At 49.8% G+C, this 22992-nt stretch overlaps 7 protein-coding genes across 7 annotated transcripts; 2 read left to right on the forward strand and 5 right to left on the reverse strand.

Moving 5' to 3' along the window:
• Positions 1–1953: 1953 nt before the first annotated feature.
• BDR25DRAFT_379503 (FAD/FMN-containing dehydrogenase) lies at positions 1954–3448 on the forward strand (the record flags this gene model as incomplete). The annotated part of the gene is made up of 3 exons (XM_033697612.1): positions 1954–2606; positions 2657–2868; positions 2925–3448. The coding sequence occupies 3 exons, from the start codon at positions 1954–1956 to the stop codon at positions 3446–3448; spliced, it is 1389 nt and encodes a 462-aa protein (XP_033552751.1).
• A 4290-nt stretch (positions 3449–7738) lies between these two features.
• BDR25DRAFT_278665 (NAD(P)-binding protein) lies at positions 7739–8710 on the reverse strand (the record flags this gene model as incomplete). Its single annotated transcript, XM_033687698.1, has 2 exons — positions 7739–7902; positions 7948–8710. The coding sequence occupies 2 exons, from the start codon at positions 8708–8710 to the stop codon at positions 7739–7741; spliced, it is 927 nt and encodes a 308-aa protein (XP_033552752.1).
• Positions 8711–11289: 2579 nt separating this feature from the next.
• Positions 11290–13017, forward strand: BDR25DRAFT_300813 (uncharacterized protein). Its single transcript, XM_033689449.1, has one exon. It carries the CDS (start codon positions 11502–11504, stop codon positions 12531–12533), a length of 1032 nt encoding a protein of 343 aa, XP_033552753.1. The 5' UTR covers positions 11290–11501; the 3' UTR covers positions 12534–13017.
• A 34-nt stretch (positions 13018–13051) lies between these two features.
• Positions 13052–15384, reverse strand: BDR25DRAFT_339861 (HET-domain-containing protein; the record flags this gene model as incomplete). The annotated part of the gene is made up of 3 exons (XM_033693441.1): positions 15234–15384; positions 13131–15187; positions 13052–13063 (listed from the first exon to the last, which is right to left on the reverse strand). The coding sequence occupies exons 1-3, from the start codon at positions 15349–15351 to the stop codon at positions 13052–13054; spliced, it is 2187 nt and encodes a 728-aa protein (XP_033552754.1). The 5' UTR covers positions 15352–15384.
• A 779-nt stretch (positions 15385–16163) lies between these two features.
• On the reverse strand, positions 16164–18953 carry BDR25DRAFT_212299 (copper radical oxidase; the record flags this gene model as incomplete). Its single annotated transcript, XM_033684713.1, has 3 exons — positions 16164–17866; positions 17922–18052; positions 18106–18953. 3 exons carry the CDS (start codon positions 18951–18953, stop codon positions 16164–16166), a joined length of 2682 nt encoding a protein of 893 aa, XP_033552755.1.
• A 523-nt stretch (positions 18954–19476) lies between these two features.
• On the reverse strand, positions 19477–19677 carry BDR25DRAFT_165803 (uncharacterized protein; the record flags this gene model as incomplete). Its single annotated transcript, XM_033684091.1, has 1 exon — positions 19477–19677. A coding segment is annotated over one exon (201 nt), but the record flags the coding sequence as incomplete, so codon positions are not given.
• A 1276-nt stretch (positions 19678–20953) lies between these two features.
• On the reverse strand, positions 20954–22928 carry BDR25DRAFT_339863 (concanavalin A-like lectin/glucanase). The gene is made up of 9 exons (XM_033693442.1): positions 22689–22928; positions 22487–22628; positions 22366–22431; positions 21953–22310; positions 21852–21899; positions 21713–21793; positions 21330–21660; positions 21206–21270; positions 20954–21151 (listed from the first exon to the last, which is right to left on the reverse strand). Exons 1-9 carry the CDS (start codon positions 22865–22867, stop codon positions 21060–21062), a joined length of 1362 nt encoding a protein of 453 aa, XP_033552757.1. The 5' UTR covers positions 22868–22928; the 3' UTR covers positions 20954–21059.
• Positions 22929–22992: the final 64 nt, after the last annotated feature.

Genomic DNA, 22992 nt, shown 5'->3' on the forward strand with positions numbered 1-22992 from the left:
GCATTCTTCCGATGTCTATTAGGCATTTACGAAGGCTCGCTGCCCCTCAGCTCCCTAGCTTCTCTCTACACAATATACGCATCCAACACTCAGGCTTCTATGTACTTTCAAATGGCTGGGATCCGGCTATCAGTGACTTAGATCCGTCTGCATCCCAGCTCACTGATCGATTGATAGCAGTAAGAGTCCAGATACCCTTGCTCGCTTTTACCCCGAGTACTCGTTACAGGTCGAATTTACCGACACCGCTGCTATATTCTACGTTAAATAATACGACGTAGTAGACCTTCGAGGATAAGATCCGGCCATTACTCTATTTTCACTCGCCCAACAATCTCCTATTCCTAGCCGTCATCCCTGCATGCGCAACATTCGTAGATCAAAGAATGGTTTCATGGGCTGTTATGCTAACCTCCCGTCTGCTACATAGTAGACCCTAGATGTGGATCTTTCCGCATGTTTTCCCTAGTAATAGAATATGCCGTGTCCAGTATTTTCGGTCGATCGATGTATTTAGTGCCCATCCTTATTATCCCAAAGAAATCTAAAGCGTGCACATTCGGTGTGGGCGTCTGCGGTATATTTAGGAGGATTCGGTCAGTCTTCATACTTCCAGAAAATCTGATAGCTTGCATATCTCTTTAGCATGGTCTCTCGTCATGATAGCAGCCCATGTCCCCTTCTTCTGCATCTAAGACTATGCGCTCAAACTCGGCATCAGTAAATCAATAGCGTACCTTATTCTTAGCGGTATGAATGCTGCGAATCTTGTTGATCGGATAGCGCCGACTTGGTTTGCGGACAGGTGCCACTGATGGTTTCTGGTTATTGTCCAGCTGCGACACCAAACTCGATCTAATTATGGATTCTACATCTATGCAACTAATTTCTACACACTATTGTAGAGCCTCCAACCTGTTGGCCATTTCTATCGTACTCGTAGTCGCCAGTAGTTTGAATAAAATCCTTGAACGCTCATTTACAAGACGTTATTACAGAAAGTGGAATTATGATCTGGCAGGGTAGAGTCAGCCTATTTCGCTCCTCACTAGAATTCAGGATGCTATTTCCAACTTAAAATTCCCCTGCCATTCCTACGTTAGGCGAGAAGGTTCAGTGCCTTATGTTGCCGTCTCTTAGATTTGACCTCCATATTAGGAGTTTTTCACGTCAAGAGTTCACCCAAACAATTACACGAGCTTATTGCTACACCCGCATAAAGGCCTGCTACGTCCAGAAATTTCTACCATTATGGGACGCACCAGAGGAATTCTCACTATGAATCTATCTGCCCTCACATTCATGCCCAGGTTGTTGTCCTAGTTGTTGAGCATTGAACATAGCAATCTAACGACAATTCCCTGCGAATGCTTGCAGTCCCGGCTTTCAGCTCTGCGACTAGAATTGGAATCCTGCAACCGGAAGTCACCTTGGCACCTCCGAGCCTTGGAACACGTGACAGACACATGATTACCTGCATCAACCTACCTCGAACTTCACTATATTTTCGGTCATTTCTACCCTCTAGCCAACCCCATAAGTTGCCATAACTCCCCATAAAGGTACTCGTCCGGCTTACCCCGCGATGGTCCATTTGGATGCGCCAACCTTGGAAATTCTCCGATGTGCCCAGAATCTAGCCTCGGCCTGCACACCTTCAATTTAACGATCGTCACCCATGACCCCTATATTCTACCGTATCACCATGGCATTTCGCTGCAATCTCAACCTCGTGCGACGTCAAGTCCACCTCGCTTATTACATGCCTATACCGTTCACTGCTCCAGGCTTTCACATGAACGGTGGTGAGCAAGCAATGAGCGCTGCTAGGATAGCACCGAGGTATACAAGGGCTGAACATAAGAAGGAGATAAGAAATACCACTATGAGCATTTTTCCCTTGCTGGCTTTGCCGATCTCGTGTGGATTCTCTTCCTGCCCTTGCGCCCCCAAATGGCTCGACTTTTCGGGATAGTGTTCGCACTCGCGTGGACCCTAACATATGCAGTCCCTTTCAACACCTTCGATGGGGAGGGTTTTCCGGGCTGCCATAATGTCTCCAAAGTTTACGACCCCACCACTGTCAACGAAATGGTAGCCATTGTCCAGCGGGCAGCGAGCAGCAGCACTCCAGTTCGCGCCTCTGGAAAAGGGCACATGTGGTATGATACTATGTGCTCCGATGACCCGGCAACTATCATCATTCGAACTGAAAATGTCAATCGTATCACCAATTTTTCCCTTCCTCCTGGGGCAGCAGATGGCTCTGTAATGATCGAGGCCGGAGTGACGTTCGTGCAGCTTGCTGAGTATTTGCATGTTAATGGTGCTAGTGTAGGGTATACGCTTGTAAACTGGAATATCACGCTTGCTGGGAGTATTGCGATGGGCGTACATAGGTCGAGTTTGAGAGAAGACAGCATGGTCACCGCCGGCGCTCTGGAGCTGCACATCATTGATGGCAGCGGAAACTTGAGAATCATTAAGAGGGATGAGGGTAACGACGAATGGCTTGCGGCGTCGACATCACTGGGCCTTCTTGGTGTCATTGCTCGCATCAAGTTTAAGATCTACCCTGACTTCAAGGTTTACGCGAAGCAAGAAACGTGAGTCTCCTTGCACTTGTCGTTTACAGGGTTTCCTGACTCATGCCAAGTCTCTCCGAAGACAAAGTCCTAAATGGAGACATTTACGGCATGATCTCACCATATGCCACTGCGAACTTCTGGTGGTGGCCGTACCTCCGCAAGTTCCACTATCGCTACTACGACCCCGTTCCCAGGAATATATCTGACCAGGAGGGGTTTCAGTCGACCTTCAGTGTAACAAAGACCGAAGCTAACATTGCACTCGGGCTACTGAACTCTGGTACGATTTCCCATTCTCCAGTTTAATATCCTATTAAATTTGAATTTTAATGGTAGGCAAGTATTTCCCTACATCCAATATAGCCGCCGAAGCGCTCTTTTTCGGCCTTTGGTCCCCCCCAAACTTTCGGGAAAAGTCAAGCGATCAAGCCATTCTGACTTGGCCCGTCTATGGCTGGAACTACGACGTCTTGATCGGCGGTCTCTACCCTGGCTATGGCACGGAATGGGACTATGGACTTCGCGGTTTGACACTTGAACTCGCGTTCCCCGTCACGATGGCTAATGCAGTGTTGAAGCGGGTGCGGAAGGCATTTGATGATGAACTCAAGAAAGGCATCGTGATGACTAGCACTTACAGAAGTGGGATTAATATCAAGTTCGGGAAAGCGTATTTTGACCTGCTTGGGCAAGTTACATACAACACGGCTGATGGTGTAGATTGGAGCAAGGGTGCGATTATGTTCGACTTCCCGAGTTTTAAGACGACGGTTGGGGATGGTTTGAGGTTCAATGAACCATTTTGTAGGCTTCTCAGTCTCTTGACTGCCCTTTCACCATTTATCTTTAGAACAAGATGAGAATCTGATTAGGACTAAATGCAAGATGGCCACCCTCCTAGACGACAAGTCCATTGCCAGCGCGCCTCGATTTCTGACGCTGCGCCACGCCAGAGACGTGAATCCAATACTGTTAAAAGACAGACCCGCTCCAGATCCCAAAGATCCGAGGACCGCAGTACTGGGCGATGGGACGCAACAACTATTCTCATATTTTTACCCTGGGTTAGAAGCTGGATCGCACGAGGTTACCGTCACCCAGTCTGTGAACACCACTGGAAAGGCACCTAAACAAACCCTCAATCCACAGCGACAGACGCGAAAGGAATTCGTCGTCGAGGCAGCCCAATTTTCTCTACCGGATGGGTGTGTTCACTCCACTTTCCCGGCAGAGGGAGAAAAGGCTCCGACCGAGATCCTTCCATCTATTATCTTTACGGATCCGCATCTGCCTTGGGAAAGAGAAGCTTTCGGATTCGATGTCGATGGCCAAAAACTGGACGAAAAGCGTGAGAAGATTCCCTGGGTCGCCGTCTTTCCTTTCGGGCCTTCCGAACTTCAACTTGCACCTGAAGACCTTGCCGAAGATGCAGCTTTTTTCCAAGGTACGCAAATCGCCAAAAACACAAAGATGCTGGGAAGCGGCTTCAGCAAAGTGGCAATCTTACTATGAAAATGCCATACAACGACTTCCTTCAAATAAAAAGCAATTGCAAAGGTAGTCTGGCTTCGACGATACAGGCGCCCTCGGGTCAGGACAAAAACCCAGCCGTGGAAATTGCCTTTATCAAACCGGCTCTGTTCAATAAGTTCATCACAACGTTCGACAGAGGCGGAAATGTCAAAAAAGACCAAACCAAAGCAGACACAGGCCACTATCGATATCTAGCTCACGTTCGCCAAGTCAAGACTGCAGGAATGGCGGCATCAGCAACCTATGGAGCAGGTCTCTTCAGCGTCGCAGTCTCCCACCGATCTGGGCCTTTGAGTGAGAGCTCGGAGGCTCCAGTAATTGCTCAATTGATGTCGATAGAAGGATGGCACAAGATGGACTTTGTTGATCCGATCAATGTCAAGTATGTTGCATTGGCGTCCCTTTACGGATGGACATACACCGCGATGCCAACGGGAGCTCTCACAATGTTTAATCGATTTGAAAATCTACAGAAAAGCGTAGCGCTGCTCCGGGCTCCATCTATACTACTGGATACTCTCAAGGCTAGCACAGCGCCCGCTGCGCCTATGTTAGCAAAACGCCTTCATGATGGATACACCATGGCTCGACATCGCACCCAGACCGGGGAGAACACCACGGCGTTCTTGCGTGGAGGTCTGATTCCGATCATTTCAGTTCCAACTATGAATGGAAAATTTACATCCATGTCAAATTGCGGTACATATGCAATTTTTAGACCGGAAGACTGGCATGTTGGACATTACCTACTCGGTTGCGTGGAGTCTGGGGAAAGCTTTAGCGCTAGCCGACCAGTCTTTCACTAAATCAGTTGCGGCGTTGAGAACTCAAATCAAGACCTGGGCATTCAATGAGGCTAAAGCAGCCAAAGCAAAGGAGGAGCAAGCTACAATGACTCTGGTCGATGCTCTCAAGCGCATGGGACCTGCTCTGACAACGCTGAATAATTTGAGCCAACCAAACAGCGAACAGGCGCCGGGTAACCGCTGGCAAGGAGGGCCAAGGGAACCAGCTTTGGACTTGACACTTGCAAATGAAGAAATTCGTAGCAAGGCAGCTGGACTAGCCGTAGAACGGGCCAAATCACTCGCTGCAGCAGTGAAAGATCCCAGCAGGGACCCTGAAAGCATGGAGCGTTTGTACAACGAACTGAATTCTCCCTCATCATCGGACTGGGTGGTTATGCTTTCATGGATCTTGGATCGCTTGTATCTTTTTGGAATACCCATCCAATATCTTCTTGTCGATTCATCCTTCCTTCCTAAAGAAAGCATCCGATTCTTTAAGATCGATCCAAACTGGATGGACTCATTGATCGATGGAGCACTCAGCGTGGCAAACCATATATCAAGGTCGGATGATTTCATTCGCAGAGCCATCAAAACGGCACTGAATGAATACTTCAAGCGGCAAGACAAAGACATCAAGTATCGTCCGCAAATACCGTCCTTTGGATGTTTGATTCGATCGGATCTCATCACTCAGTTTCCGGACATGAGAGTTCAAGCCCCTCTAACAAAAGGAACAGAGCAAAACAGAGCACCAATACTGCGACAGGAAGTTATTGGTGAAGGTCTTTTGCTTTGTCTTTTTGATCGCTCGCCAGCGGACATTGAACTCAGCGAGCTGTCCTTTACCCAACCTCCGCATCAGCAGATGTTCATTATTGGTGAGAAGATCACTACATGCAAGTTGGAGATGGAGTATCGACGGACTTATTCCAGAGTGAAAGACGAGGACAAGTATGACTATGGAGGGCTAGGAGTATTCGATGGCTCCAAATTCTTCCTTCGAGGCGAAAATAACGATGCTCGGTTGCTTTTGCTGAATTCATGGGTCAAGAACTTGGAGACTGCATTGGGCAAGATGAGCAAAGACGACACCAACAGACGGAACGGAATGGGGTTACTGTGTTCAAGAGATGTAGAGTGATGCCGCGTTGCGGCAAGGAATGCCGGAGACGAAGAAGTAAAGATAAAAATAGAGAAGCAATATAAGGAAAACTAAAGAAGAGGCTAAAAGAAACAAAAGAAGGTAGGTCTACGATAGAGCAGTAAACCACTACTTCTCCGGGAAATTACTATGAGGGGGACTGGAAGAGAGACCAAGAAACGTGGGGAAAACAGTCTAAGTAAAGAGTAGTAATCCTACTAGTTCTCTCAGGCTCCCCATGGATCGAGTGAGCTGTGGTTTTCGAAGAGTCCGGATGTCGCGAAACCACTTTCAGGAAAGCTGCCTGAACCTCTCTGAAGCACATTTCGCCGTGATACATAGCGGTTCACCACCCGTAGAATCCCGCCCGCCGCGATATAGCTTCGAATTGGGGTACGTTTCGGGGTTTCCGCGCCTGAAGCCCAAATACCGGTACGATTGGAGTATGCGTGGCATTTGACAGGGGAACTTGAGCTTGATAGTGCCGGATTTCATGCGGTCCACTACAATTTTGGAACACCACTTAGGCGCAAGTTGTCCAGCTCTAATTGCGTTACGGTTGGAGTGTTCTGTAGAAGCCTTTGAAGGGAGAGGGCCGTGTGCCTTGATGATTCCACATGAGTGTCTTCTCTTGTTTCTGGATTGACACCTAGGCCGTATTGGGGCCATTGAGTCTCAATTTGAACGGCTATAAATGCGAGAGGATGGGGATGAGCCGGAATGGCGGCATAAGACGGATAGTGAAGCCCCGTGACTTCTAACGTGTTCGAATTCGATGGTGATTAGCGTTTTGAAGCAGTTAGAAAGAGTTGCACAGGGAACCGACTTGAGGGAGCTCTAGACGAGGCGAAAATCCGGTTTTCGACCTTCCGACGACGACGATAGCTCAATAACTACATCATCCACCCTGAGTGGATTACAGCGAATCCCAAGGATTCCTCTTGAGCTTTCCTCCCGTGGATAAGTTTCTTAATGAATTTTATCGACTATTTTCTTCGACGAAAAGTTATTTATATGACGGTGTCCAGAGTCTCCGCTGACCGAGTAGGCACACTTGGTAGAAAGCTTGAAGTCCTACTTTTGGAATATCCTGACAGGCACCGGACATTCCGAGCCGATAACAAATTGTCGTTCTTGAAAAATTTGAGGAAGGCGGAACGTTGAATGACAATGCGAGGCAGGGTGGGGACGAGCAAGAAGATTGAAGAAAGTTCCTTGTACATCAGCAGCCGCATTGCTCATGTGCATTAATGGCTTGGTGTTCGAAGCCCAGGATTGACCAAGAACTGCACAGGAGAGCTTTTCGCCACAAAGGTGTTGCTGAGAGGTTGGTATTTGTACCGTGATCGTGCGCTGGGGAGATTTCATCGGACAAGCAGGTGATGATTCAGCGCATGTTCCGGAAGGAAAAGGCAGTCTTGCGGGAGCTCTATGATTTTTGCTCACAGAACCAGCGCACACCAGTGTCAGGCTCGACCTATCGGTGCTCGGCGTATTGCTCTATCAAGAGTTGTGGAAGACGTCACACGAGTCGCTCAATCGGATGATACGTCATGAATGAAACTGCGCATTAGCAGAATGTCCACAAATGTTGCTATGGGAATTCTCATTTAGCATTTGGAATTGAATGACACACTGACTGTGGAGTATAGGCCCTCATTACAAGCGAACCAACTGAAGGGACATCAAGCCCACCCTACCAGGCCGGTAACCAAATTATTCCCCGCCAAAATTTTCTCCTTCTTCTCCTTCAGCTCTTCGACATCCCAATTGGCCCACAAAAATTTGCCTTTCAAGAACTCAGCCTCCGGGCTAGCTAGCCATACCATAAAGTGGCCCGGTAGCTCAACTGCAGACTTATTAGCTCCAGCTTATCTTAGATGGAAACACTCACGATCATCCAAGGGTAAGTCTGGAAGCGCAAGAAGTCCTGAATTAGTCAACATATCCGTCATCACAGCGCCAGGCTGCACGCTGTAGAACCTAAACGCAGGGTTCTCCGCCTGCAGCGTCTCAACAACCCGCGCCGTCGCGATCTTGGACCCAGCGTACCCCGAAAAGCCAGGTAGTACGGGGTTGAGGTGGCAGGCACCGGCCGATACGTTCAGGAACACGGCATTAGGCACTGCTAAAGCGAGAAAGTGTCGCGCGAGGAGGAAGACGCCTTTAACGTTAACTTCGAAGGCACGCCACCAGTCCGTGAGGACGGGGTCTAATTTGGTCTGCTCGGTGGAGCTGTCCCCTGCAGCGGGAGTGGCGGCGGGTATTGGCGCCACTGTTGCTAAATACCCCGCATTCGCGACAACCACGTCGATGCCGGCTGGGGCCACTTTCTTCACCTCGTCAAAAGCGCGCGCAACGTCGGCCTCACACGACACATCTCCAGCGACAGTGGTGATCTTTGTCGAGGGCCAGGCTGTTTCGGTCGCGGTTGCAACGGATTGCAGGGCTGTGGCGTTTCGGCCCATGATGACAATGTTCTTAGCACCAGCCTGTGCGAAGGCATCCACAATCCCCGTGCCGAGCCCGCGCCCGCCACCACTGATAAAGACAGTCTTCCCGGTGGCAGAGAGCTCGGGACGAGTCGGCGAGATGGCCGGGTAGCTTTGGTGGTGGAAGGTATTGGAGTACTCGATGTATGCGAGTGCTGGCGGCATGTCTGGTAGACTGGGTGAGCGCTGGAGATTGATGGACGGGATGATGGAGGTGCAAATTCGCTGATGGAGTGTTTTTAAGTCTGTGATTTATTAAAAATCCGTCAAGCCTGCCAAGGTGTGAGACGGAGGGCCTTGATTTGGAGCGGATATAGTCCAGGTACAGCCGAGCATGAGCCTTGCCATGCGCCGGCGTTTACGGTGGCGTTAGGTTGGTAACTGGTTCTTGGAGATAAATCAGTGATAAGATCTTGGCGGCGACTCTGCACAGTGTCAACGGAGGAGTCACCCTCACAGGGGCGCAGATTGCATTTCGTGAGACAGGGGTTTTGGCATTTCTTTCGCACTGCGAGTTGCAGTACCCTCGTTCCCAACGGTCCGGATCTCTGATGCTGAGCAGAGTGCACAATGCCAACAGTTTCTCTTTTTTTTTGGATCTAAAGACAAAAATTGAACCTCACACAAGGATTCTTCCTCGGGCCAATCTCCGTGCTATGCATGCTTTCGTTAGACTGCTCTTAATCCCTCCCGAAGCTCGCTCCCTCTGAACGCTCGGTCCCAAAAATCGTGTCGGGAGCTGTGAACCATTTGTTGCTTCCATTTGCTCCCTACATTATCGCGCATTTGAATTAGCGAAATGTTTGTAGCAACCACCAAGGCTGAGAGTTGGTAGCGTGCCTGAGCACCTCCGAAATGGTCACCGCTCTCGGCCTATCATGATCGGAATTCACAGCCACCACATACGACAAGCACGATACGAGCCTCTCAGCTTCACAAATTTATGTATACATTATGAACGCTCTCTGCCAGCACCGATCTCACGTGCGCGATGCTCGGACGCAAACAATTTACAACAGCTGCAGGGAAGATCTTCACAGTTTCTGCCGCCTGCTTTCTCCGTATACACGTTATCTCCACGGCTTCATATCAAAGGACTAAAGCCCCAGATAGCTTGCAGTGCTGCTGCCTTTCAACGCTTCGACAACGACATATTCCTTTATCCCTGTCCATCCTCATACGCCTGGTGTTATTTCATCAGAGAGTTCCTGCCGCGGAGCGTATGGATATCCTCATTAGTCTGAAGGGTCCTTTTTTTTCACACAGTAGGTGTTAGGCTAGCTGACGATTTGTTACAGGTCGCTCTTCCTGATCCACATAAGCAATTACTCCAATAGTTAAAAACTAATTGCTATTTCCAAGAGGGGCTGCGGTGCGCAGGGAGTAAAGGCTTCTGGCATGTTGGCATAGCAAGAGACAGATCCTATTCTATATCGTGCCGTTCGTGCTAGCATGACGAAAGACGGATGCGAGAATAAGCGACGAGGGTGAGACGGATGTCGGTAAGAAACATTACTTGTCGAGCTAAATGATTTCTGCCGAGCCATTGCCGTCAACACTGACAACCCTTCTATCGGGTAAATGTCTGCCAGGGCATTGCAGAAAAGGTTGGATCTATTTAACCCAAAAATATATATCCCGATTGAGCGTCAAAGTAGTAGGATGAAGTTGGTACGAGTTTGCTTATCTACGATACACAGATCCTTCAATGCTAGAAGGATGGATGGCCGCAGGGTATTACCCTGCAGTTTTTCTAGTTACGAAACACGTATAAACTGTGCGATAAGAAAGAAATACCACACACTTCGTCTATTTTAGCCTGGGGAAGATCTTCTTGGGGTGAAATTCGAATTCTCCGTTGAGATAGAGCATTCGGGCTTGCACCGAACACTTAGCCGGTCTATGAGACAGAACTCTGCGATTACAAGGCATGCTGCGATCCCCACTCGGGATTGTCGATGCTTCCAATCAGCTCAAGTTTCGATGCTATAGCATGTGTGCGCCTGCCGTAGCGGAATTCTCTCTAGGTTGTGCTCTTACCTAGAATTCTACTCAAAGAGACTCTTCTCTTTCCCGATCCGCCTCAGAAACGTACTAGTAAGTTTTAGATACCTGTGGATAACATTTTGGAAGAAATTGTTTGAAGAATTAGAAGTAGTCAAATATAGAGTAGGTCGCGTCTATGAATCTCAAGAAGCCGTGGACTTCCTTGCTGGTGACTGTCGCCAAGTTGGCGTTGTTACTGAGTTGTCCCAAAGCGATGGGGATGGCGAATTGGAAGGACACCAGCATCGTCCTGGATGCGCGGTAATGCCCTCCAACCCTTTTTAGCCTGAGCGACGGTGGCTCAAGACGAGGAGGTACATACCGGCCGTTGCCACCGAAAGATCTGTAGGTGAAGATGTTGAGGGTGATGCCACATGGGGACGCTTTGAGCCGCAAAGTTTCCAGCCGCCCACGCTAGGCCGAATACGGTCCGCGGGTCCAACGAGGCATAACTCGTCTTTCCTATCGCGTCTTGGTGAGTTAAACGTAACTTACTTATACATACTTGTAGAGCGGTGATAATTTCTAGAAGAGCATTTGAATCACCAAGGCGCTACACTGGGCTCTCGCGGAAGGATTTTGTTAAACGGTCCGGACCTGACGCTAGGCTGAATACAGTTGGGAGGCGCAGCTAGGCAGCCACGAGTATGAACGTTGACGTTGAAATGTCTTCGGACGTCCCCGACCAACACACCTAGATTTCCTCTATTCTTGCAGTTCGCTTTTCCTGAATCCGCCATAATTCCTACGGCGGGTTTCGTCGCCTTCCCCAATATTCTGCGCCTCTAGTGTGCCGCACACCGGCTTAACTTCTTCTCAAATCCCGTCTCAGATATCCCTTAGTTCACAATTGTTGAAGGTTGTCAGCGTTCGCCCAAACGCATTGTTCGAACCCGCTCTGAAAATTTCAATGTCTCAAACACCTGAAGCAGTCATCTTCCCCCCCTTCCCCCTCCCCCGAGAACTCCGCAATCTCATCTATACCCACCTCTTCACATCTGCCCCTTACCTCCCCGGCTCCTTCTTCGGGCTTCCGTTCAACCTACACTATGGATACCGCTGCTGTCCTGAACCCACATATTGGCGTCATAAGGTTAAGCAGAGATGGTTGCTGACGAGTAAGAGTCTGATGGCTGAAGCGCTCGAGGAGTACAAGAGGGGGGCAGAGTGGGTATATTGGGGGCCTGGAATGGACAAGCTGCTCGGCGACGGAAAGCGTAGCTACAACCTATCCGGGCTGTCGATCACCATCCCAGGTACAAATCCAAGCCCATTTCCGATCTCAGCCGTAACCAAGATGCCGCCCAATATGTCTGAGGGGCCTGCCGAGACTGTCGTCAGAGTCCGCAGGTTCTCCCTCTACATTGGTAACCTTGCGCGCTGGGAGACTCCATATCGCCGCGAAGGCGTAGACGGTCGAGAGGTGCTCGAAATTATCGCCAAGACGCTTCGTCGTGGCAGCGAGAAGTCCCCAAACCGCTTAATTGAGGTCAACACAATACGCCTCCAAGGCCACAGTTACCTGCTTAATGGTGGTCCAGATGTCGATGGAAGGCCAACGTGCTCTGGACAGACAAAGCACATGTTTCGGAATTTGAAAAAGGTGCTGGATAGCGCGGGAGTTAGGGTGCGCCAGTGGGAATTCGAGATCCTTGATGGGAGGACCCACATTAGTGAGGTTGTGTTCGAAGTTGAATTCAAGGGTAGAACGCTGGCGTCGGGAGATGGAGAGGAGGAGGATTTCAACCTAAACCTTGTGGTGGATGAGCGAAAATGGAAAGAACCGACTGAACACATAAAGCGGGTGCATACAACCTATTGTGAGGAGCAGAAGAGGGCGCGGAAGGAGGGTGAAAAGAGACGCAAGGAGGCGGATGCAATGAGAGAGAAGAAGAGGGCAGAGGAAAGGGCTCTAGTGGAGGCCGGGAGGCAACGAAATTGACCTTCTTTGCACCCTCTTAACCTGTGAAGGAGTGATGACATGAAGGGCCAGAGCCATGCTGTTGCTTGGATATCTGAGTCCTTCTCGTTTGAGTCGCGAAGTCCGACCATTCCCGCAGCGCTGTCGCTCGCAACACCGGGAAAATACCGATATCATCGTCGCCTTCGCGCCTGGGTGTGGAGAGCCTCATTTTATGGCGTAGCCAACACAGCTCCACCACAGCCCTACCACCGAGCCCTCGTCGGTCCTGATAAGCATCGAAGTGTCGTATCTGAGCCTTGTAGCCTTATCAAGGTGCGGAGAAGTCGCCAGCAGCCTTGTGGCGGTCATTGCGCCCCGTATTCATGCCATGTGGCACGCCATCTAATAACTTCCAATCAATAGAATGACAATTCCCGCCGTTTCGAGTCAGCGTGTGTTATTCCTGCATGTACTGCATAAACTTTACAGGATAATTTATTATTTGTAAACAACAATGCCAAGGCGGTGGCTAGTCCGTACTCAACCTTGCTCTAGTTCTAGCTTCTCAGCTTTATATAGAGTAGAATAAATTATTACTTTCTTAAACTTGTTTCATACTAGCTTAAAGTGTCTTACCTTCTTTAATCTTACGCCAACATTACCCCCAAACTTATCCCAAGTAACGAAATCGAACCTTTCCTCCGGCGGATTCTCTCTTCTCTTTAGTACAACCTTTTCTTCTACAACAGCATCATCAAAAACAAGTCCTTCAAACTCGCCATACCCGATAAGTCTGAAACTATTGCGTCCACATTTTCGTAGAATAAGTGGCATCTCGCAGCCGTACATAATGCAAATGAAGTCTCCAACTATTGCTCCGTCTGGTACTAGGCCCATATACTTCTTCCGCGTTATAGCAAATTTTCGTGAATGGCATCTTGAGTTACATTCTGAGAGCCAAGACACAAGAGATTCAAAGTGCGACAGAGCTGCGCTAGCCGCAATCTCGGACAGGGCGTCGGGCCATTTGGACTGGACAGACGATAATTGCGTCTTGAGGGCTCCAAGAGCTGATTCAGCTTTGCTCAAGTTGCTAAGAAGAGCTTCGAATCCTTGAGGCATCAGACTGTTTTCGGGAGTAACACCCCCACTCAACGTCCTCCAGAGGGAGCTCAATGGGCTCTGTCGGGTCGGATACGGGGAACATCTTCTAGCAAGTTGCACACAGTCATCAATCCATTGTGTGATGATTCTAAGGTGCTGCTGCATTGGTTCGAATAACTCTGTGGGGTCTTTACTTTGTGGATCAATTCCATGTGCGTGTTCCCGGGGATATACATTCGTCGAAAGAGCAGTGATTGTGTCGAAATGAATGCCCTTTACATTCAGCGTGTTTGCCTTACCCAAATAGAATTCGGGCGAGCAATGTAGCGTGATGTCGTGATATATAGGATCCCGTATATAAGACTGATCGGAGGTTGCCAAATATGAGCGCCAGGATGGTTTCTTGTCTTCATATGTAGGGCATACGGACATATGGCCAAAGACGCGATGCGGGGTTTTGTTTGCCCAATCCGCTACCCAGGATGGAAGACCGTTAGCACTGTCTGGGTCGTATCTAGCAAATCGGAGGACATCCAGAGACCTTGTGGTACAGAGTATTGCCTTGGTGGCGTTGATAAAGACTTCTTCTTTCGACAGATTATAGTCGACCTTAAATGGAAGCCACCTTCGGTTTTTACCAAGGCCTACATCCCAGCTGCCTAACGTGCGAGCATCATCAGCCAGGCTGAGTATGCCGTAAACCTTGTCTAGTGGGTTGGTTGCCTCTGCCCATCTTGTTCCTGCAAGATAGTTTAACAGGGTCGGTTTGAATTTGTGTGCCGTGAGGAAATTGGTAACTTCGAATTTTGCCTTCACAAGAAACTCCAGTTGTTTGATGGCTGTCCTTATGGGTCCCCCTGGCAGCTCGTGTCTTTGGGGGTGGTACGACATAACCATGTCTAAAACTCCAGCCTTGATCATCGAATTTATGAGCCTGAGAAACAAATCCAGGTCAATAATATCTTTCCCACAGACCATCATAGCTCGCCGAGCAGATAATGCTTCTTGGATGACCCACACGCGACGGAACCATGGGCGATAGAGTATTTCGCTTATTGCTCTCCATCTTTGGTGATGGCCGTTCATCGCAACTTCATCGAAAAACCGGCTAGGAACCGCTGCATCATAGTCTAAGTGTTCGCTTAAACCGTGGAGTTCGTCAAAAGCCCGCTCACTAAGCTCATTGCTTTCCCCGAGCCATATGTGGACGATAGCCGCCCTACAATATACCTCTTTCATTTGAGCGACCTGTCTCGCGCGTTCGGCAAGGTCATCTTGGTTAATGCAGAGAGCATCAACCCAGAGCATCGTGACTTCCCTTTGACGCAGGTGAATTAATGCCAGGTAGAGGTTTTCAGTGATCAAGGAGACCCTTTTATTCACCAGAATAGGGATCGAGGGGTCGCATATTCCCCATGTATAAGAAAGAGCAGCATAATCTCCAGCGGATTGCAGATCCACGTACACAAAGTCGCATTCAATGGTGCTTAACGTGTAGCCTGGCTTGATTTGAAGTAAGCGGATCTCTCCCTCACGAAGCGGTCGGCACTTTCGAGATGTAGAAGGAAGAGTTCGTCGGAGATACGATGCTATTCTCTGATTAGTTATTGTCTCCGAGGAAAAGAAGAACCCTACTCCTGAGCTCTCGTAATCGCTTCGATCGAACCCAAAGCTTAGCTAGAATGTTCACGCCAAACTTATGCGCCATTCGTCTTCTGGCCTTTTGCCAACCGCGCCTTCCATCGTGAAACATAACGAGTGCTAATTGCGGTCCTACCAGTTCTTCCGTGTATCCGTGCCCTAGTGGATGTTTGCGCAAAGGCCCGCCTCTTATATGTAGGTTTTGCTTAATATGGCTGTGCCGCCGTGCTGCATGATACCCTTGCTCAGTGCTCCTGCAGTTGGCTGCGACCGGAAGGCTGAAACCGTGAACTACCCCTTGGCGTCATACACATTCTCACAAACTGCGATCGCCAATATTCTGGAATAGTGTTTGACTCATATAAGGAGATCAATCGGATTTTGTACCTAAATGGCCGTAAGGTATACACAGAGGAAAGTCGAAACGCTAACGATGATTTGGCGGATAGCGCAAACGCCTGTGGTAATTCCAGATCACAACCTTACTACAGCCCTCGTTGACGAGTTTCCGTGCCGACCGCATTGGACGAAGAATACTCGTGATGTTTTCAAGATGGCAAAGAAGAATCTCGACCCGAACCATCTCGCTAGGTTCAAGGCCATTCGAGAGAAGTTCGATAGAATGGGTATATTTAAGTCCGTAGTTGGAGAGATCCTCGAGGTGATGTGACACTGTTAGAGGACATGAACATACTGCGGTAGAGTAATACAGCTCTTGGTTCACTGCCCTTAGCATCCCCCTTCCTAGTTTCCCTGTTAGGCCTCCAAAGGTTAGCTCTCTGTCGCTTACATGATTGCCATGCTCATTCGTTATTAACCCACCTAACTTTGCACATATCACGAACAGCGACACTATGGGGGGATGAGCACCCATACTATTAATTAACTACAAGAAAATAGATTTCGCACAACTACTGCCATCCACTACACACCAGGAAGCGGCTGGAATGCCGGGGTATTCGGCCAATTCCCCAACTTCCCGGGATCACCTCCAATCCTCACCCACGTCGCATGACTCGGCGTCGGGCCATCCAGCACAAACATTCTATACCAGCCCGGAGGGCAGACATACGGCCCCGGTGGTGCTTTCACTGTGCAGCTTGCTCCCGAGCACGACACTTCTGGGAACAGAATTCTTGCGCCCATGCTATTTCCATGAGTACTGGACTCCGAGCCAAGTAATGAAACACGGACATTGCCGCTGACTGCGGAAGTCAACTGGAAAGCATACGTGCCACCATTCTGCCAGTCCTTCTGTGTGATGGTAAAAGTAGGGACTGCAGCGCCCGAGAGCCTGTACGGTGGAACGAAGACCTCGAGGCGGTATTCTTCGGGCCAGTCCTCGTCTTGCGGGTCTGATCCACTAACTAACACCCTCCCATCATCCATCAACACAGCTTCAGAGTGATATAGACGCGCAATGGTAGTGTTGGCCATGACACTGATACGCTGGTTCGCCGGTTTGGTGGAATCGTAAAGCAGGGCGTTGTAGTTGGGGTTATCCGCAAGTCCGAACCCAGCTTCTCCGATCTCGGCGCCGTTGAGAATGAGGAATGTGCCGTCGGGGAGAGTGGCCATGCAGGAGATAACGCGACGGGTGGGCATCCGCTCGATGGTCCACTTGGGAGCTGCAGCGTCAGGAGCGATAGATACGCAGTTGTCGATGCCCCAGTTTGGATTTGGAATAGCACCGCCGCAGACCAGGACTTCGAGGGGGTCTGTGTACGGCGCGTATTGTGGAAACAGTACTTGCGTACCTTCGTAGGGATATGTACGGCCACCTGCAATGTTGTTGACAGAGCCGGGGACCTTGGGCAGGATCTTGACGGTATCGAGAGTGTTTTCGTCTAGGATACGGGCTTCATTATAGTACAGGATGAAGATGCCGCCTGAGGGAAGAACAACAAGGAAAGGATAGAGGTTGAACGGGTCGGTATCCTTCAGGTACTGGGCAAACTTTACCGGGCCGACTTTAGGAAGGATTTCCATGCTAGGAACTGGAGCGCCGTTTGAGCCTTCTTGACCACCCACGATGAGCATCGAGCCATTTGCCATTACCATACCGGTAGGGTACCAGCGCCCGGCCTGGAGCGCAATCTCATTGACGTTTTCTTGCCAATCATTAGTACCGTTTACACCGGGGGAGCCATCGGGAGTGTATATTCGGACGCCGAATGTCGACTCAACGGACCATCCTCCAATGTTGATCTGCCGTCCAGCCTTATCCGGCATCGTCAATCCCGCTGCACAGAAGATGTCTGTCTTGATACCATGCATCTCCCTGAACGTCGTAAAAATGTTATCCGACAGCGAAGGGTCGAACTCATAAGCTCCCGTCGAATTCGGCGGTCCGGTACCTTTCTTCTCAAGCAGGGAGATCTTGCCATTAATGGCCGGTTGACTAATCAAAGGCACTACGGGCCCGCCGACGAGGAAGCGGTACTCGCCGGCATTCACGCCTTGCGGATAGTTCCAGACATAAATTGGATCGCCTACCCATTTGTACCACGTCAGGCGAAGACCAGCGCCGCAGAGGGCCTCTGGGTTACCCGGGCACGGCATGTTGCATTCTGTTTCAGAGACATTTTGGGACCCAGAGGCTTCGATGCCATCGAGGTCTCCACAGTCTGCGGAACTTTAGTATCTCCGCTTGGGTTAGAAGGGCATAAGCTCGGGACTTACAGCATTCTTGACCGTACTCCATTCCAGCGGCCATGTAGCCATATTCGGCACATTTGCTCAAGCAAGAAGTCGCGCTGTTGTTAGCTGTATCTATGCTCTGCCACGGGAATACGCGATTATCTATTGGGTCACTGAACCTCATATTAGCACTCTTCTCGCCCCCAAAGACACATCTACTACTCACGTAATACAACCCTGATACTTCCAGTTCCCAGGAAGGCCAGTCGTTTGGGCCTTCGGCTTCTGGACTACGGTCAGATTTCCCGTGGCCCACACGGAAAGCCTGTCTGGTCCTCCACACTTCTCGCCTGCAGCACCAGCGCACGCCATCCCGCACTCGGTATCATCGTTAGCGAGGGATCCGCCTTGTCGGATGAAGTTATCGCAGAAGCATTGGTAAGAGTATTCCATACCGGCAACCGTGTATCCCGCATCTGCACAAATATTTGAGCACGAAGCGATGGTCATTTGTTGGTTATCCGGCTGTTGAAAGTTCATGATGCGGAATCCTGGGCCGTCGACATAACATCCCTTGTACTCGAAGCCAGCCGGAAGACCAGTTGCAGTAGCCGTCGCTGTATTCGTCCTCGTTGCCGACGCTTCAGTCGCAGTAGGCGTGGGCGTCTCAGTTGGTGTTGATGATCCAAATAGCTTGAAGAGACTCAGTCGGTTAGGCCCGCCGCACATTTCTGTCGCATTCCCGTTGCAAGCCATATTGCAGAGAGCATCTCCATCCGGTGCCAGACCCCCGCCATTACGAAGCTGATTATCGCAGTAGCATTCACCCGCATATTCGGTGCCTGCGATCGTGTAACCCGCAGCCTCACACGCCGCGTTACACTTCGCATTCGTCATAGCGCCTTGCACGACGCCTCCGAACTGTAGCGTTCGCTGGGCCACACTATCCGTATAACAGCCCTGCGCAATCCAACCTGTTTGGGCCGCTGGTGTAGGTTTCGCGAGTCCGAATTCGTACAGATTGATACGATTGGAACCACCACAGATCTCGCTGTGGTTGCCGTTGCAGACCATGTCGCAGCCGGAGTCAGCGAGAGCGGCGTTGTTTTGGATCGTGTTGCCACAGAAGCATTCTCCGGAGTACTCCACACCCGCGTATTTGAACGACCCTGCTGCGCAGGCGGAGGTACAAGCTTTGGGGGTCATGGCAGATGGGCCGCCGTCGATGATGCCGTTATCAGAGAGGGTTCGAGCGCCGACGGAGTCTCTATTTTGGTCATATCAGGACCATCGTTCAGCTTAAAAAGTGCGGGGAAGACGTACGAGTAGCAACCCAAGGATCCCCAATCCCCAGGTCCTGGATTCACTATGGGACTACTTGGTGATGTAGCCGTCGTAGCCTTCTCGTAAATAGAGAGCCGGTTTGGTCCGCCACAAGCTTCACCAGCTGCACCACCGCACGGCATATTACAGCCATCTGAAGCCTGTGCTCCAGGGCTAAGAACCGAATTTCCGCAGTCTTGTTCAGATGTCAGCATTGCTTCTCTTTCAAAGACTCTTAATGCTTAGTCTGTAGAATGGGGTAGGAAGACTTACAACATTCCTTCGAATACTCAGTCCCAGCAAGCTTATATCCCTTCCCCGCACAATAAGCAATACAAACCGCTGCCGTCATATCATCCCCACCGCTGACCGCGCTCCTTAGTGACCGAGTCCCAACATCATCGGTATAACATCCCTTGTAGCTCCAACCATCAGGAAGCGTTGTTGGGGGCAGTTGGCGTTTGTGAAGGTAGTTGTGTCTGGAGGTGAACCTTGCAGAAGCGAATGCAATTAAAAAGAGAATTATAGTAGATATTTTTAGAGCGAGTGGACGTGCCATAACGACACCTATTAAGGGGGGGTATTACAATTGAGTGAGGGAAATATGAACGACAAGTTCAGTGTAAATAAATAAGCAGATAAATGAATGACTACGAAGAATGATAGTGACAGGCGACTGTCTGGTTAACAGACTGACAGACTGGCAGATCACCGACACTCTGGATCCGGATCCGGAGACCCCCAACACTCTTTAAAGGCCCCATGTCAAATTTCAGATCAACCCCCTAAATAATCTCAGCCCATACAATTCATTAGCTCGGTGGAGTATCGCGTGAGCCTTTTCTAACAAGAGTATACACAGTGTACTCATCTAGGCGAAAGACGGCATCTCGCCCACTTTCAGATTCAGCTCAGCCTCTAATAGCGGGAAACACGGGTTTGGAAACAAGAAGCGAAGAGCATGGTCAATACGACAGAATGGGGGAGATTTGCCTGTCAAGGTTGTGAGTTGATGGATTTATAGCTCATCTTGAATCATATCTGATAGCCGCGCCGAAACTTGTGGCGGAGGCTGAGTTCGGCCTGGCCAAACTTCGAGAATGGGGGCAAAGAGAGGGGAAAGCTTGGGGGTTCACGCCATGCTGGGAGGCTGTCGGTGAGAAGCCAGAGAGGGAGGAAGATGGGCAGGAGTCACCGATATCCCCCTACATGGCTGATGGCTGACACTAGCTTGGCGGCTACAGGGTCTTGGACACGCCCGACGGGAGACAGTTTGAAAACGGGGAGATTCCCTACCCACCATGGAGTTTAGGAGAAGCATGGACAGGTCGTCCGGAGAATAGATAGGGACGAAGTGGAATCTGCGTTGCATGTTCAACATTTCGGACATATTTGGTGGTCCAAGCTTACGCCACAATCACTCCTCAACAATTCCCAGTTCCCTGACCCTGCCGAGAGTGGCACCGAACCTTGGAAGATCTCAGCATCCAGCGCCACAGCATGGCAAGCGAATCAGCGAGCCGACATCGGTGTGTTGTTCAAATATCCAGCTGTCAGCGGCCAGCGCCAAGGCGGCAGTGCTATGCAAGGTACACCCAGGCAGCCACTGCATGGGAAATTGAAAGAGTGGGAATGTAGAGCGCTTATCAGTGACGGTAAAACCATAATTTTGGTACCATACTGAGAAGGGACAAGCGCATTGAATGTAGTGGTGGATTTGTGCGCTGTGATTAGCATTATTGCAGAGTTGTCTAGCCTGAATTATGTATGTATATATATGTTATGCGTTCTCAAATTAGAATTCGCGATAGCGCTCAATTGAAGGGATGCAGTTGGTTGTTTGGGGGGCTATTCCCCCTAGCATTTTCCTTCCTGCCACATCTTCACCGACTTTACAGTCATTCCCCTCGCATTTCCTTCTCCCCACGTTGGAAGCCACTTATCCTGAGCTATGCACGAATTAGAAGGGATGCATACGACGCATATTTGGAGGATTGGCCTACCTTTAGCAAAATCTGCAACAGCAGTTACCCCATTATCAACCCACGGCTTATTGAATTTCCCGTCACTGCATCACAGACATTAACATCTCGCATTCATCCCCAACAGGATAATCGGCGCACTTACAAGAACCACCCATTCTGCGCACCAACCGCCACATTCAGGATAAGATAAAACTTCTCGTCAAAAGGGGTGTTTGTATTCCCAGTCTTCGACCACGGGTTCTCGACAACAGTTTGATTCACCGTCTGACCCTCGAAGTGGCCTCGCTCCCACATAGATTCTTTAGACCCGAATTTCATATAGAAAACCTGCTTAAGCCGACTATCGAGGTACGTGAATAGGTACTCTTTCGACCATTGAAGACCAAAGGTGTGGTAATCGTCAGTGAAATCGGTGCGACGCAGAAATTTAGTGCCATAAGTACGCCAGTAGGCATCAAGTTTGGAGGAAGGGCCTAGGGGCATATTAGTGTGAATTTGGGATAGGATAATTGGAAATGTACGAACCCCAGTGGAGCGAGCTGACCATGGCGTCGCGACCGAGAGGGTATTTCCAAGAATTGCCACGCATTTCCATGATGTCAATTTCTGCGACACATCAGTTAACTGAGATTTGAATACCGTAAGGGGGAATGGCGAAACACACCACCACTAGCAGGCCATTCGCCATACTTGTTCTCCTCTGGCATCATCCCTTGCTCGCGTCAGTAATGTCAACTGCTGGGCTCAGAATCCAAACACTCTCACAAATTGCAGGCCATAGCCAGTCACCCCGCGGCATCTTTGCCGTAACTTCAATCCGCCCGTACTTAATGGACTTCTTCCCCTTCGTCGAAAGGCGTGCGGATCGAACCGGGGGAATCGTTGCCCCCGTCGTAGCATTTGAGTGAATAGAGCAAGCCTTGTAATCTGTCGATGTGCAAGTGCCGTCTCCATCTCCAGTCTTCGTGAGATTCAGGGTATAGCCATTAAAAATCTGTTCCTCTGTGATACCAGCGGTCTCGGTCGTCAAAGTCGGGACGATATGGAGGCCATCCGCATCAGTGAAGCTGTTCTTCTTGTCCGCGGTCGTCCAGTCGAAGGAGCCTGTCCCAAATCCACCGATCTACAGAGATGGTTTATCTCAGCGCAAGCGGAGATGTGGACGGTGAATAACATACCTGAACTTCATGAGACCACACCGCGTCGTCGATGCCATTGAAGTGATCATCCAAAATCAGACAATACTACTCAAGTGGTCAAAATCCCATATCACTGAAGAGAGAAGAAGCCACAACTTACATCTCCAGTCTTCGCGTTTTTTGCGCCGTCGTAGCTCAGGTAGCCACTTACACACACAGCTCCGAGAACGAATATCCAAACAATTATGTTACCGTACTTCGTTCTTTTCAGTCGCTTGTCATCGAGCCATGGTTGACTATATCTGCGTCATGGATCAGATTCCAGTTCGAAGCCGCGATGAACAAGGGATGGATAGACGCACTCGCCCTTAAGCCTATAGCTCCTAAATTTATGCCTCGCTTTCCTCGCCGGAATGTCGTAACACTGGTTATTCGATGAAGGAATAGGCGATGACACACGATCCGATTCGATAGTGAGGGAGTTCCTTCTTGAAGCAACACGAGCATTGGAGAAAGGGAACTTAATATCTGTAAGACCCATGTTGAAATTCACAAACGAATGTCATGGATAGGAAGTCAATATTCCAACGACCTGGTTCCAGAGTGATGCTCATTTTGCAAAAGTGCCAACTCGGAGGATATACCCAAGTCTCTCGCATCCATCGG

This window comes from Lindgomyces ingoldianus (genome assembly GCF_010093535.1).
Source record: "Lindgomyces ingoldianus strain ATCC 200398 unplaced genomic scaffold BDR25scaffold_4, whole genome shotgun sequence".
Lineage (NCBI taxonomy): Eukaryota > Fungi > Ascomycota > Dothideomycetes > Pleosporales > Lindgomycetaceae > Lindgomyces > Lindgomyces ingoldianus.